At 35.6% G+C, this 14,322-nt stretch overlaps 2 protein-coding genes across 3 annotated transcripts; both read right to left on the reverse strand.

The window, feature by feature from the left end:
* Positions 1-7: 7 nt before the first annotated feature.
* LOC144424250 (kelch-like protein 3) lies at positions 8-3,702 on the reverse strand. Its single transcript, XM_078113372.1, has 5 exons — positions 3,632-3,702; positions 2,525-2,645; positions 1,256-1,409; positions 502-719; positions 8-175 (listed from the first exon to the last, which is right to left on the reverse strand). The coding sequence occupies exons 1-5, from the start codon at positions 3,700-3,702 to the stop codon at positions 8-10; spliced, it is 732 nt and encodes a 243-aa protein (XP_077969498.1).
* A 64-nt stretch (positions 3,703-3,766) lies between these two features.
* On the reverse strand, positions 3,767-9,778 carry LOC120331090 (kelch-like protein 7). Of its 2 annotated transcripts, XM_039398119.2 has the most exons (4): positions 9,551-9,778; positions 7,783-9,124; positions 7,416-7,594; positions 3,767-7,070 (listed from the first exon to the last, which is right to left on the reverse strand). In XM_039398119.2, the coding sequence occupies exons 2-3, from the start codon at positions 9,121-9,123 to the stop codon at positions 7,574-7,576; spliced, it is 1,362 nt and encodes a 453-aa protein (XP_039254053.2). In that variant the 5' UTR covers position 9,124; positions 9,551-9,778; the 3' UTR covers positions 3,767-7,070; positions 7,416-7,573. The 2 variants fall into 2 exon arrangements, with proteins under 2 accessions (XP_039254053.2, XP_039254052.2); XM_039398118.2 differs by lacking the exon at positions 9,551-9,778 and having other exon boundaries at positions 7,783-9,385.
* Positions 9,779-14,322: the final 4,544 nt, after the last annotated feature.

Below are 14,322 nucleotides of genomic sequence, written 5' to 3' on the forward strand. Positions count from 1 at the left end.
ATAAAAATTATCTTGAAAACGGACTTGCCTCCTTTTCCACGAGATATGTCACGTATTCAAGCGATAGTTTTGAAAAATCAAACGTTTTGAAAATTTCTTCAAAAAATTTGACACGATTGTCCGGTTCATGCTGAGTCCATATGATCAATGCTTTGCATTTGTCAGCAGTGGAAGCCTGTTAGAAATATTTCATAAAATGGATGAATGAAAAATTGATGATTTGTAACTTTGAGGTAAGTTGTGATCGATCAGGTTGCCATATGTATCCTAAAAACCAAAAATTCCGGATATTGAGATTTTGCATGTTAAAATGAGCAACTGTAAATCTGCATAAAGATTTCAATGGTAGGAGATTTCTAATGATAGAAGATTAAACACTACCTGTCGCTATATATCCCACTAAATTTGATACATTTGCAAGATTTGAAGCGAACCTGTAAAGAAAATTTTAAATTTTGTATAATCTAATCCCCAAAAATAATGATCATTATTCCAACCCACTTTCACATTCTCAGCTGTCATTAGAAAATGAAAGTAATCGTTTTCAAGGAGCTTGAAATCTTGAGAGAGTACAACTGAGCAAAAGTTTTCCAGAGCAAATGCATTGCAATGTTCTTTCAAATTTACACAGTTGAACATGCTGGCAATTCTTTGCGATGATACGAATGATTCAGGACCCAAGTCATTGGCAAGAAAGACAGCAATTCCATCACACAGCCCTGTGATGATAATTTTCGAGAATGGTATTAGGTAAGGATTTACATATTTATATCAGAGAAGGGGAAGACCGATAAAGCAGCATAATCATAATCACATTCTCGTCCAGTCCATGCTGAGTATGAAATTTGTTTGCCAGTTAGTTGTTTCAGATGTATGAACTTGATTACTAGCGATTACCTGAACCACCCTGTGGTGGCAAAGAGTCCTTCAGTACTCTCGCAAATAATTATCCCCCACAGAATTCAAACGTGCTAATTCATGCAAGGTAATCAAAAGTGCGATGGTGAACAAATTTGGACAGCACTGTCCATCTTAAACTTTATATTGTCAGTTTCATTTAAAATTCTTATATTAAGGAGCGAGGAAAATATATTTTATGCAAACTATGGATATACTTTGTCAGTTTACTTTATATAGATGGGGTGGATTACACATTTACAACTTCACATATGGCAATTATAAAAAGAGTACAAATGTGTTATGAGTTGCACTGCAATAATCTGGCTAAATTTTCAACCAAAAAATGTCTTCTTACTTCGCAATTGCATCATATGAGCAACGAGCATTAACTCTTCCCGATTCTCATCAGCTACAGCTCCTGTCCCAGTGTAAATGAAATCAATGCATTTTTTAACACAAACTGGACTCGATTCCTTTATGTTGACGACGCCTGCCTGAGTTTCTTTTGTCTGAGAAGGAGTAAAAAAAAACTTTTTGAGTTTGAATTTCCCAATCAGTTATGAGGCAGCAATGGGTTAATGTGGGTTAAATTAATACCCTGCTTCTGCTATAATAGAATGCAGTAGCACTGGCTTCAAATCGGCCCGGTGATGTGACGCATCATGCTAAGCGTTAGGAATACTCTCGCCACTGCCCACCACACCTCTGATTACCCAGGGTGGGTTCGCAAGTTTGAACCCCGCCTGAGAATAGTAATGTGTGAGAGGATTGCTGGACTCGTTGTCACTGTAGGGTGGTTCACGTAACCGCTGTTCGGTTACGGCTTCCTCCACTATCAAGTCCACTCTTCCGGAAACAAATAACAGGCAAACTAAAACCATATCTGACATGGACTGGTAAACAGATGGGCAGCTGTGGTTTACCATGTGATTAGGCCATCTTAATCAGCTTTCCTCCCCCGTGATAAATATGTAAATCCAATCCTAACCCACTTAAATCCCAATGGCAAATGACAAACTTGATAGAAATCTTGACGAATCAGTTTGGTATTCACACTAGATTGGAGAAAAGTTCCATACTGTAGAACAGGGCAGATAACCCTCACTACATCTTGTAATGAATATCCGGTTCAATTTCTTTCATACACCAACAGCATAAATTTGAATATGAGTACTGCAGAAAACTTATACGCATTATAATATTTTTGTTACTACAGTGTTGTTGAAAGAAGAAAAATTACAGTAACAAGGCTAAAACTATTCTCTACACTGAGACAAATTTGAATAACCAGTATGGGCCTTCCTGTCATATACTTAGTATAACTAATTTGTAAATAAAAAATTCAAAATTATTTTGAAATAAAAAATGCTGTATTGAACTTTATAATACCTATTAATACCTTTTGCCACAAACAAGGCCCATCTCTGATATTTTTACTTTGGCATTGCCTACCCAACTTATTGCACCCTGGCTGAGGTGGGGAACTTGGAGATGTGTAATCTATGATACCTACCAACACGGCTTTAACCACTAAGCCACTATGAAGGCCTAAATATCTAATTTCAAATGTATTCAAATATTTAAATCGTCTTTTCCATCCATATATAAGGGCTAAAGTACTCACATCATGAGACAGCATTGCCTTAAAATAATCAGATCCAGCTGAGACTACATTTTTATGAACTGGAATTTCTTCAGATCCAACTTTTATGAGAAAATCACAGAACATTTTGTTCTCCCTCATTCTGAAAACAAATATTATACAGCTTAGAAGATAAATGAGATTAAGTCCTACCAGTCCAACTTCATGATTATGAAAACTAGTGAAATTTAGCGCGGAATAATAAATGTCTTGAGTGGATTATTCAACATTATGAAAATACTTTCAAAAAATGAGGAAATGCAACCAAGTAATCAGAGAATGAATGAGAGTTTCAAAGAATGCTTTTCATCACGACGTGGAAGTGTTACGATTTTAATTGGAGGGTGGGATTATGGCATATATACAGTGACATGAATGATTGTGCACAGTGAAGGATAAAGGTTGAATTACAAGAAATTAGAATGGCCCGAAGAACCCCAAACTACTAAAAAATGTTAAGTACTAGATGAATGTTTTGTTGGGCAGCTATGGTTGTGTTCGGACAATAAATGGCTGAGCCTGAGTTAAAATTTTGATCCGTTCGTCCAAAGTTGAGCACTTTAAGGGTAGGTTGGATAATAAATGGTTGAGCCTGGGTTTTCATTAAACAATGAGGCAATTTTGTCCAAAGTTGAGCACTTTGATGGTAAGTTGGATAATAATAAATGGTTGAGCTTGGGTTATCATTATAAAATAAGGTCATGTTGTCCGAAGTTAAGCACTTTGTTGGTAAGTCGAACTTTGACTAAGCTGCAACTCCACAACCATGCAGAACAGTTTTACATCCTGATGGAAACTGAAATGTGTTATGTTGATTAAGCATTTTCAACAGAAAACTATGAAGGACTGGAAGAGGCCAAAGACTCATGGTCAAATATTGGTTTGCTATAAATTGTGGGAATTGTGATTCAAATTTGTTGCTAAGTAAGAATTGGTTGTCGAATTTCGAGTCAGAGTCTAGTGCAATTTTTTCCGGACTCCACATCCTTTGTGCCAAACCTAGGTCTCCAAGGACAGAGTGAAATTTCCAATTTATCACAGTTGGGTTGACCTAATTGAATATTTGAATTACAATATAGAACTATAAACCTGTTCAAATTCTCCAATAACTCAGCATCATGAGCATTCTTATCCATCGGGATTGTTCGTTCTACTTCCATGTTTGAATAATGTTGAAATAGTAAAACTCAAGGCTAACTGCAAAACTTTATATTATAATCTAAAAGAAACAATGAAGCACATTATGCAAGCATATGTATAAAAATACTCATTATAAGAAAACCAACCAAAGCTATCTGTAATGATAAATTAGTAAAACACAAACAGAATAAATATATCATGTCAATCCACCATAATCGTATGCTTATTTTATCACAAGATGGAAAATAACAAACACATGACACATGGCATATCTAGCATGATTTCCAGTGGTGAAGTGGAGTTACGAGGAATAGCAACTGATTATATGGTTGTGCCATTTTTGGTACTCCCGTATGTGAACCAAGATGGCGGACACCGGAACGTAGTATGTATACCAGGTTATGCATAGGCCATAATTCAGGTACAAATACTACGGGTCACTTGGCTAGTCCCCAAACTTGTAATAGAACTAAAATAAGGAAACTTTTGGTTCACATACTACGGGATTAACCATTTTATTATGCATGATGGTATAATGTTATGTATGCTAGTTTTTATCATGCATGAAGCACAATTGGGATTAAAATCAACTCGATAGTTTTATATGGAAAGGAACGAGTAAAAAACAAATGGCATGAATATCTGATGATATATATATATATATACGAGGTGAGGCTAAAAAGAAACGGGACTGACGTCACAGATTGCGCAACACGATTAACCATCGGTAATCAACACTTTTGCAGTGTGGCGTAATATGTGTTCTTTGTTTAACAGCTGTTTTGACACAATATCGCAATTATTTTTGCTTTTCAGGATCCATAAGTGAATGTGATAAGTTTCTTGTTGAAAAAAAATGCTGTGCGAGGTCTGATTGAGTTTTTTGGCGATAGGGGGTTCAATTAAAGAATGACGACTGAGCAAAGAATTAACATTAAATTATGTGTCAAACTTGGAAAAACGGCGACTGAGACTTTGCAGATGTTGCGTGATGTTTATGGAGATTCTTCCATGTCCAGAAAAAGAGTTTTTGAATGGCACAAGCGATTTGTGGAAGGCAGGGAGGATGTGGAGGATGATCCGAGGTCAGGGAGGCCTTGCACTTCCACTACTGATACCAACATCGAAAAGGTTTGGCAGTTGGCTCGCAGTGACCGTCGCTTAATAACAATTCGCGTCATTGCCAATGAAATTGGGATGGACAAAGAAACGGTCCGCACTATTTTGGTTGACACTTTGGGAATGCGAAAGGCGTGTGCCAAAATGATGCCAAAGGCTCTTGAGTTGACTAATGAGCAGAAAGCTCAACGATTGAATGCATGCCGAGTTGACATGCATTTTTCCAAGTTTGACACAAAATTTAATGTTAGTTCTTTGCTCAGTCGTCATTCTGCAATTGAACCCCCTATCGCCAAAAAACTCAATCAGACCTCGCACAGCATTTTTTTCAACAAGAAATTTATCACATTCACTTATGGATCCTGAAAAGCAAAAATAATTGCGATATTGTGTCAAAACAGCTGTTAAACAAAGAACACATATTACGCCACACTGCAAAAGTGTTGATTACCGATGGGTAATCGTTTTGCACAATCTGTGACGTCAGTCCCGTTTCATTTTAGCCGCACCTCGTACATATATATATGTTAGGCCATACTTTCTGAGCACAATTTTGTTCAATAATCTGATATCATATGCTTACTGACAAATTTTCAAACGAAAATATTTCAATTGTCCATAGAATCAAGAATTCACCACATCAAATGTAATCAATTAAGAGTATGTTCGAATGCTCAATTTGTTATGGTCATCCATGGACAGAGTCAAGAATGGGCATTTGATAGAAGAAGCTATAAACTTCCATCCTGAGATTATAAATAAAAGAAAGTAAATCAATGGCTAGCTTGCTGGTGGATTTTTACAAAAAAAAAAAATTCCATTGTTGAATATGACCAAAGATGGTAGATCGATATATAGCCCTACAAACTCTACTTACTCTTAAGATTTGAAATATATAATTGCTTGTTAGGTCACATTTTTTCTATAAATCCTATTAGACTAAGATTTAGTGTAAGTGAAAGTACAAAAACATAAGCAATAAGAATTCAAAATGTTATAAATCTGGAAAAAATGTATACATAGTCAAATATATTTTATGCATATATATCCTAGTTGTAAAGAAAAACTTGACCATATGGTGGTCCATGGCCTTTCGTCTGAGTGCCAGTTGGCTTAGGTTTTTCAATAGAAAATTCGTTGGGATGTTATAATCTGGCCAGTGGCTAAAAAAAGTGACTTGCCGTGGGAGTTCAGCAATCCATGAACTTTCCCACAGGAACCATACCAAGAGTAGTCAGCAATAAGTTGCCATGCATATTCATTAGGCGTAGCATAATGTGTCAAAATATAAAGGAAAAAAATAAATATAAGAAAAGCATATAGGAATGAGAATCACAACAAATTCTGAAGCCATAAAAAGTTTTGTTGCTGTAAAACAGTGGTGTGCAACTTGCAGCCCGCGGGCCAAATACTGCCCACAAGAAAGAAGTGCCACTTTTGGATGGTGTGCGGCCCATGTGACGAGTTTTTAATTTAGTCTAGTATGTGCAAATTATGGCAACCCCTTTGCGTCACAATGCCGTCATCCGAGCTTGTGCAATGCGAACAACGCATGCCACAAGATCAATAACCAAAATTTTTGTCTACAATTACTACAAACCCTGTGTTAAGAAAAGGTTCGGCCCACGGTTTCATCCAGTTATTTGTATATCCTGTATTGAAGGTTGCACATCCCGCCTGTGAAGGATTTCAGATATTATATACAAACGATAATATACCGGTATGTGAATATATTGTATACCGGTAAGTATATAAATAGGACATAAAAATACTGAATTGAATATGAATGAAAATACTTTCAACTTAATTTGTATGGTTCTGTATAATAAACTTTAAGTTACAAATAACTTACATTCACAAGAATTTACTGAAACAAGGCCATGTGCACTCACTTAAAAGTAAATGATACTCATCTAAGCAAAGTTTTGTACGACCTCTACTACCGGTTTATCAAAAGCTTTAGAAACCGAATTGTAAATATCAGTCAAAATGAGACTGGACTCTCACACAGTTAGGCATACAGTATTCAACATGGTTATAAAAACAGCCATTTAATTCCATACAAACGAAGTTCTTGGAAAAAATTTCGGCAGACTGATTGTTTATGAAAAAGAGCTCAAAGTCTATGGACTATGAGAGACCAGAAACTTTTCTTGAAAGCAAAAGGTACTGAAGTTCGTCTGCGGTTCATTCTATCCCTTTTGATTGAAGAACACGACGTAGATCAAAAAGATACTGCAGATCAGGGTAATGTCTGACAACTTTCGGGCTGAAAAAATTGAAGTTATTAATATTTGTGGACAATCAAAGATAAATAAAGCACAATCGATATAAGAAAAAAAAGATGTAATCTGCAGCAATTAAAATTTCTATACAGAAAAACTTCATCAGCGCATGATAAGGGAGGGACGCTGGCATATATATATAACAAGGAATTTTTCACAGAATAAGTTGAAAATTAGCGCGAAAGCAAAATGCATGAAAACTTATTTAAATTTTTTAACAATAATATAACAGCCTTACAACTTTGAAACCACAAAAAGTCAAAAGTATATCGACAGCCTGGAAATATTTAATATGAAATAGTTTACTTGTCAATTTAAGGTCAACTTACTCTAGGGTCGTCCTGTGGGGAATATCATTCCACTCAATCTTGACAAATCCATTCTTGATTTTCTGTAGTTTGAAAGTCAAGCCCATGTTGAATGCCCTCATTAATGAATTTAAAAGCTGGCGACCTTGAAGGTTGTCAGGTAAGTATGCATGAAATGCCTAGGTTCGATAAGATAGTCCCTAAAAAGAAAAACATACCTAATTATTCATGACCACATATTTATTAATGGTACTATGTTAATAAATTTGGAGTTTTAAAAAAAGTAATAAGTATTTAAGCTGAATGAAATATTGTAGTTTCATTGTTCCCTATCAGTTTAAAGTGAAAATTTTGATTTTTCATGTAAAGAACCATAGAACTTATCTACCTGAAAACTTCCACCATGAAAGTAATATATAATTTCAATAGCGTGTATTTGTGGTGGAAAGCCTTCTAATATAATTCCTCTCAAAACACGATGTGACATCTCTCCATGCACATGTTGGAAAACATTAGCTGGAATAAATATTTGCTGACCAAGCTGAATTTGAGCAATTGATAAACGTGAAAACAATTCATTCATTAGCATTTCTGTGCACTTTTCAGATTTTTTCACCAATGTTTGAAACTTAACTGTATTTTGAAGGAAATCGAGAGGAATCTTTTCAAGCTTTACAAGACTGAATAAGCCTTGGAATTCTTTTTTACGGTTTTGAAGATCATGTTTGACCCAATCAATTGCTGCATTATATTTAACAGTCTCAGGCACACATTCAATTTTATGGGAGCTCAAGAGGCAGACAATCTCCTCTTTGCTGATTAAACAAAACTCTTGTTTTTTGACTATACCTTCAAAGTTAACTTCCAGGAATTGATTTATTATAATTTTTGCCGAGTCTGAACTAAGATTCTGGGCCAGGCTCTTCAGAGTGAAGCAGTTATCAATATCCAAATTTTTCTCAAGAAATTCATTGTCCGAAATTAGAAAAGCAATCACAAAATCACTTGTCTCTTTGTTGTCTTTCACGAAAGGTTCTTCCAATATAGTTTTTAGAATGAATTCAAATGGAAATTTTTTTATTTCAATTCCATTGAGAAATTCCCTGAAATGTTTTTTTACGGCACTGCTATTTATTTCTACAAATTTCAATATAGCTTTCCATGTAGTTTGATATGTCACGTTCAAATTGTTGATGTATCGAAGAAGATCGTTTTTAGTAATCGAGGAAAAAGCATCGGAAGAGAGAACAAAATCAAAATTATTGACAACAACTAGTTCTGCCTGATTTTTTACATCAGCAAGACTAAAGATATCAGCCAGGTGGACTACAGTGAGACAAGTATCTGATGAAAGATTTTTTAGCAAGAATTTGGAGCAGAGAATTTTTAGGGCTTCAATTTGTAACAAATCCGATGCATGCAACATATTTTGAATATTTTTCATGCTAATCTTTGCTTTTCCCTTATAAATGAACTCAATGCATTGTTCAATTCCACTTTCATCTATATCTTTTATTTCCACAAACCCATCTTTGACTTCCTTCATGTTGCTTAAGAACATACCTTCAAAATAGTGAGATGAGGCTGCTAAAATTAAACGATGCACCGGGAATGATTTTTCTCCAACTTTGATCACAAAATCACAAAGAGATTCAGCTCCTCTCAACCTGTTCACTGATAACATGAGACGTTCAGGTTGCTTCGCGTCAAAAAAATCTTCCGATGCCATGCTGGTATAAAAAGGAAATATCAACAGATACTAAGTTCAGTAAAAAAAACTAAATAAACCTGAAACATGTATTTATTATGAAGTGTTTTACAAATTGTTCTGAACAAAGCTCTTAATAAGTTTGTTTTAAAACGACCATGATCTTAAAATATGGGGATATTTTATTCATAACACCTGGGTGAGGTGGGAGGTATGGAGTTTGAACTTGAGGTCTATAAGCTAATAGTCTGACACAGTGTTTTCCAACCTTTTTTTCAAGCGACCCAAAGAATAAATACTAAGCGGCATAAATTGCTTTCATCTTGATTAAATTACTGATATAAAATATTTATTTATACATACTATTAATATGTTTATATATAACTTATAATTATCAGCTGAAATTGGTGGCCATCAGCGAGTTTTTGAAATAGTGACATGGCTTTACCTTTAAAATAGATGTTGCCAAGTTTCTTACGCTGTAATACTTGCCACATATACAATTACTATTGAGCAACATTTCAATACCAAATAAATAGAATGAACATTTCAAGTTTATTAAAAAATAAAATCAGTAACCCCAAGTTTGCTGAAAAAACAAGCGACTCAAGAAGATTCGCAGGCGACCTTGTTTTAGTTTGCGATCCATAGGTTGAAAACACTGGGCAAGCCCACATATAAAAGCGCCAACCACTAGACTACCACATAGATATATACAAAATCTAAGAAAACACACAAGATAAAACTTGTAAAAAAAACTGAAGCAGCAAGAATGAAAAAAGTCATTTCTCATCTATATAAATCATATATGAAGTGGATGAGATAATTATACATAATAACCAAGAAAAATAGATATGACAGATGCCATACAATAAGTGATATTACCATAAGGGTGCTCTAAAATTATTATGTTGAGAACCATATTTTTCTAGTTACAGTATGCTCTTACACAGCTTGAAATAAATTTTCAAAAAACATAGACTTGATGAACTCCAATAATTATAACAGAGACTTTCAGTAGTAAAAGAAAGCACTGACTGGGGTCAGTTTGAGAAACTAGTTTAATTTGAAACAATGCATTGGCATGGCCTAAAGTAAATTGTTTAATACACCCTGAGCCATTAACACACAATATTGAAAGCCACATTGTGAAGTGTCTATGAACAGTGAAACCTTACACTCTTGAGCAAACAAACTGAATTATTTACTTGAGTCACAAAAGAAATATAAAAAATAAAAGTAAAAGTTATTAAAATCAGACAAATTATTCCATATTCTTAGAATCTTCAATATTGAGCGTAAATCTTATATTTTCATGAAATTTCATGATTTGAATTCTAAGCCTAATTCACATTTCATTGGTAAAACTATGGATAGAATAGGATAGGATTTACATATTTATCCCGGGGGAGAGGAAAGCCGATAAGACGGCTTATCCATATGGCGAACCACGGCCTCTCGTCCGGTTACCATTCCAAGTCGGGTATGGGATTAGTTTTTTACTGTATTGTTTGTTTTTTTTCGGACTTGGTGGTGGAGGAAGCCGTAACCGACCAGCGGTTACGTGAACCACCCAACGACGGCGAGGAGTCCAGCAATCCTCTCGCACATAACCATCCCTGCATGGGATTCGAACCTGCGAACCCACGCAGAGTAATTAGAGGTGCGGTGGCGAGCGTATTCCTAACGCTTAGCCCGTTGAGCCACACCGCCGCGCCTATGAAGCCAGTAGGGCTGGGCATTTTGAAACACTGATATGTCAAAACGGCAGTGTTTCGATTTTCGAGAGTTAAGACGTCATAGCAAAAGCACACTGAAATTTGTCAAGGTATCATGTTTGGACATAATAAAATATGCCAACGATATGTATTTTATCGAAATTATTCCAGATGTGTATGACTCCACTCATTCAGAAGGATCTGTGGCGTCAGATAAAGTAGCAAATGGGCCCAAACATTACATGCGATGCAAGTCTACTAATATTATTTTTGTATAATTCTAGCGCGACCTAGACACTGTTCTGTCATTAAACAAAAATTTTCCATGCTTTAATCCTTGGAAATATCTGCTATATATACATTACATTTGATGTGCAATAATGGTGCCTTGTTTATTTTTTGTAACAAACTCGTGTTTCGTTTCGAGACAAAATTTCGTTTCAATTTTACAACACCAATGTTTCGAAAATGCACAGCTCTAGAAGCCAGCATTATCAGAAATAACCTATCATCAAATTGCATGGTAATTGTAATTTTATTTCAGATCTCAAATAGCAAGGACCAAAAATTTTGCATGGGTAGTTCCATAGAGTAGGTTGTGTTATATCTGTACCAAAGTATACAATAGCGATGTAGATACTTTATAAAAATGTTGATGCAGAATGCTTTGAAAACCAATTTACTTCATATCAAAATGTAGGCCTAGCGATATCTGTGCCAGGGTATGCGACATCGATAAGTACGTTCAAAACCTCAAATTACTAAAAAAAGATGTTTTCTCTAGATTTCTGACTTTTGTTCAATCCGATTTCTAACTTTTGTCAAAGCCGATTTCACAAATAAGTCCCCATATGTAGCCTCCTATCTTTCTATATTTACAATCCAATATGCCGAAGAGTGTGTGAAAAGTGAAAGTCTTAAATGCAACAATGACATTCGGCTGGAACCAGTTGTAGGGTGTGATGAACCTAACGCAGAAATATACAAGCTCAAACCCTAGGCTTTTAATAGTTCAAACGTCGACTAAGAGTTTTTAAGAAGCACGAACCGAAGAATGACTTCCAAATTAAAACACCCTGCTATTCAATGACGAACAGTATATGTCAGCAGGGTCAAATCTTGTTAGTGTTTAATGCGTTGTTGGATTTTAAGTCACTTATCATCACATAGGGTACCATATGACTAGTGACGTAGCAAGACTCTCGGGCCCCCCCCCGTAAAAATATTTTGTGGAAATGACCCTAAAAACTCTCGGACATAAGCTAAAACATCGATTTGTTTATTTCGTCAAAAAGCACAACATGTCGCTATAAAACCTAAAATTTGGTGTTTATCTTGGTTACTTTAATTTTTTTCATACGTTCTTCCTCTTCTGCCCTTTTTCTGCGTTTCTGTTCGCCACTGAGAGGTTTTGCTTTTGACATCATTCTGACAGCCTTCGTAATTTTGCCGGTGCAATCAAACCACAAGACGCCGAAAATAGCAACTCCCTGGCATTGTTACGTAACAAAACGATTTGAGAAGAACTAACATCAACGTTATAACATGTGCATTACATGGTTTGCACTGTAGCTTTTGGTTTGCGGCTTAAATTTCTAAATTCTAACCGCTTGGGCCCCTTTGCGCTGTGGGCCCTCCCGCAACCGCGGGGGTGGATGCTACGCCACTGCATATGACATTACGTTCTGTTTAAAATCTCTAGAGCATAATTTTTTCATTGATCAGAATAGAGATAAATTAGAGTTAAATATTCTGCCTAAATTGCCTGCACTGTGGCCATCAACACATACCGGTAAGGCGGTAATATTATAAGCCCCATTGTACAAGAGTCTTTATGAACAGTGAAACCTTATACTTTGAGCAAACAAACCAAATGTTTACACAACGAGCCATGCACGGTATAATAGAATTCAATCAAGAACATATAAATAACAGTAAATGTTTTTTGAATCTTAAATACCTAGGGAAATTTTCATTGAGTTTTAGGATAATTGAACACTCAACCTAACAGAAATTTCACTAAAATACTATTAAGCCAGCAATAAGAGAAATGTCATGAAAAATGCATGGTAATTTAACACTTGAACTCGAAAAGCAAAGAATAGTAGTTTTGCCCAGATAGCGTATACATTTCACTTTAAAAATTAACAATCTGGAAAATCACTAAGTTCACATACTAGGATTTTAGAATTTACATATTCATCCCGGTGGAGAGAAAGCCGATAAGACAGCTGAATCATATGGAAAATCTGACCTCTCGTCCGGTTACCAGTTCATGTCGAGTATGTGATTAGTTAACCAGTAATTTTCAGATGCATGGACTAGATGGCGGAGAAAGCTGTAACTGACCAGTGGTTACGTGAACAAGGAATTCAGCAATCGTCTCGCACATAATTATTAAGCCTGCATGGGATTCGAACAGTCGTAGACTGATCAGAGGTGTGGTGACAAGCGTATTACTAGTGCTCAGCTATATTTATGCCAGAGTATACAACAGTGATATGTAAAAAATGCTAACAGAGGATTCTACAAAAATAGGCTCTAAGCAAAGTCACATGCACTCAAAAGCGTAGCCAGCCTAAATATTAAGGTTGACATTTAACAATATCTTTAAAAATCTCTCCACAGGCTTATTTCGCTGTCGAAATTACCCAAGGTATAAAAGCGCGCACTTCCATCTATCTCGTTTGGTTCTTTTGGGGAACAGATTATTGAAAGCAAGCCAGGAGACGTCAGTTTTCAGTAAATTGTTCAAGAATAGAGTAAAATGGTGTTGAGAGCAGCTTACGAATTTATGCCTCACTGCAAATGTTTTCAACATTTCAGAATTATTTTTTTGGAGGGGGGGCATGGCCGCTCAGGCATGCACCTACTTCAAAGTATATGAGACTCATCTAAGTGCAAAATTACTCTCAATTACTAAAATTCCAAAGGCTACAAATAACCACATGGAAAGTGACAAGCTATATGGTAGAGAATTGAATTTCAATAAATGAAGTTCTAGGAAAAACAGCCATAAACATTTGGATCAAGTAATATAACTAGTTTAATATAGAGATCTACCGATGTATCGGTATCGGCCATTTGTCCGGTATCTGTTAAATGTAGACTGATATTTTCGATATATTTAGCTTTTTAATATGATCCAGATTGTTTTAAAAATTTAGCTAGAATACGAATGTTGAAATTTGTATTTTTGTGTGGAGGAACCATGTTTGCAGTATTTGCCTATATTCGCCTTGTTTACTCTAAGCCATTCCTGTCCCCACCTCCTCGCGAGTAGAAACGGGAACAGGATTTTGATCTGTTTTTAGCCATTTAACAGTCAACCTAGTTGGCTGTTTCCGCTGCCAAATTTTATTACATTAACATCATATTTTATAATTACATTATTTATATTTTATCATCTATTCGCTATTGCATGCCAAACCCTATGAGTTTTCTAATTGAATACCTAGTTTACGAATGTCGCTGATAAATGCATCCGAATCAATTAATGCAT

The sequence above is a fragment of the Styela clava genome, chromosome 6, assembly GCF_964204865.1.
Source record: "Styela clava chromosome 6, kaStyClav1.hap1.2, whole genome shotgun sequence".
NCBI classification, from domain to species: Eukaryota; Metazoa; Chordata; class Ascidiacea; order Stolidobranchia; family Styelidae; genus Styela; species Styela clava.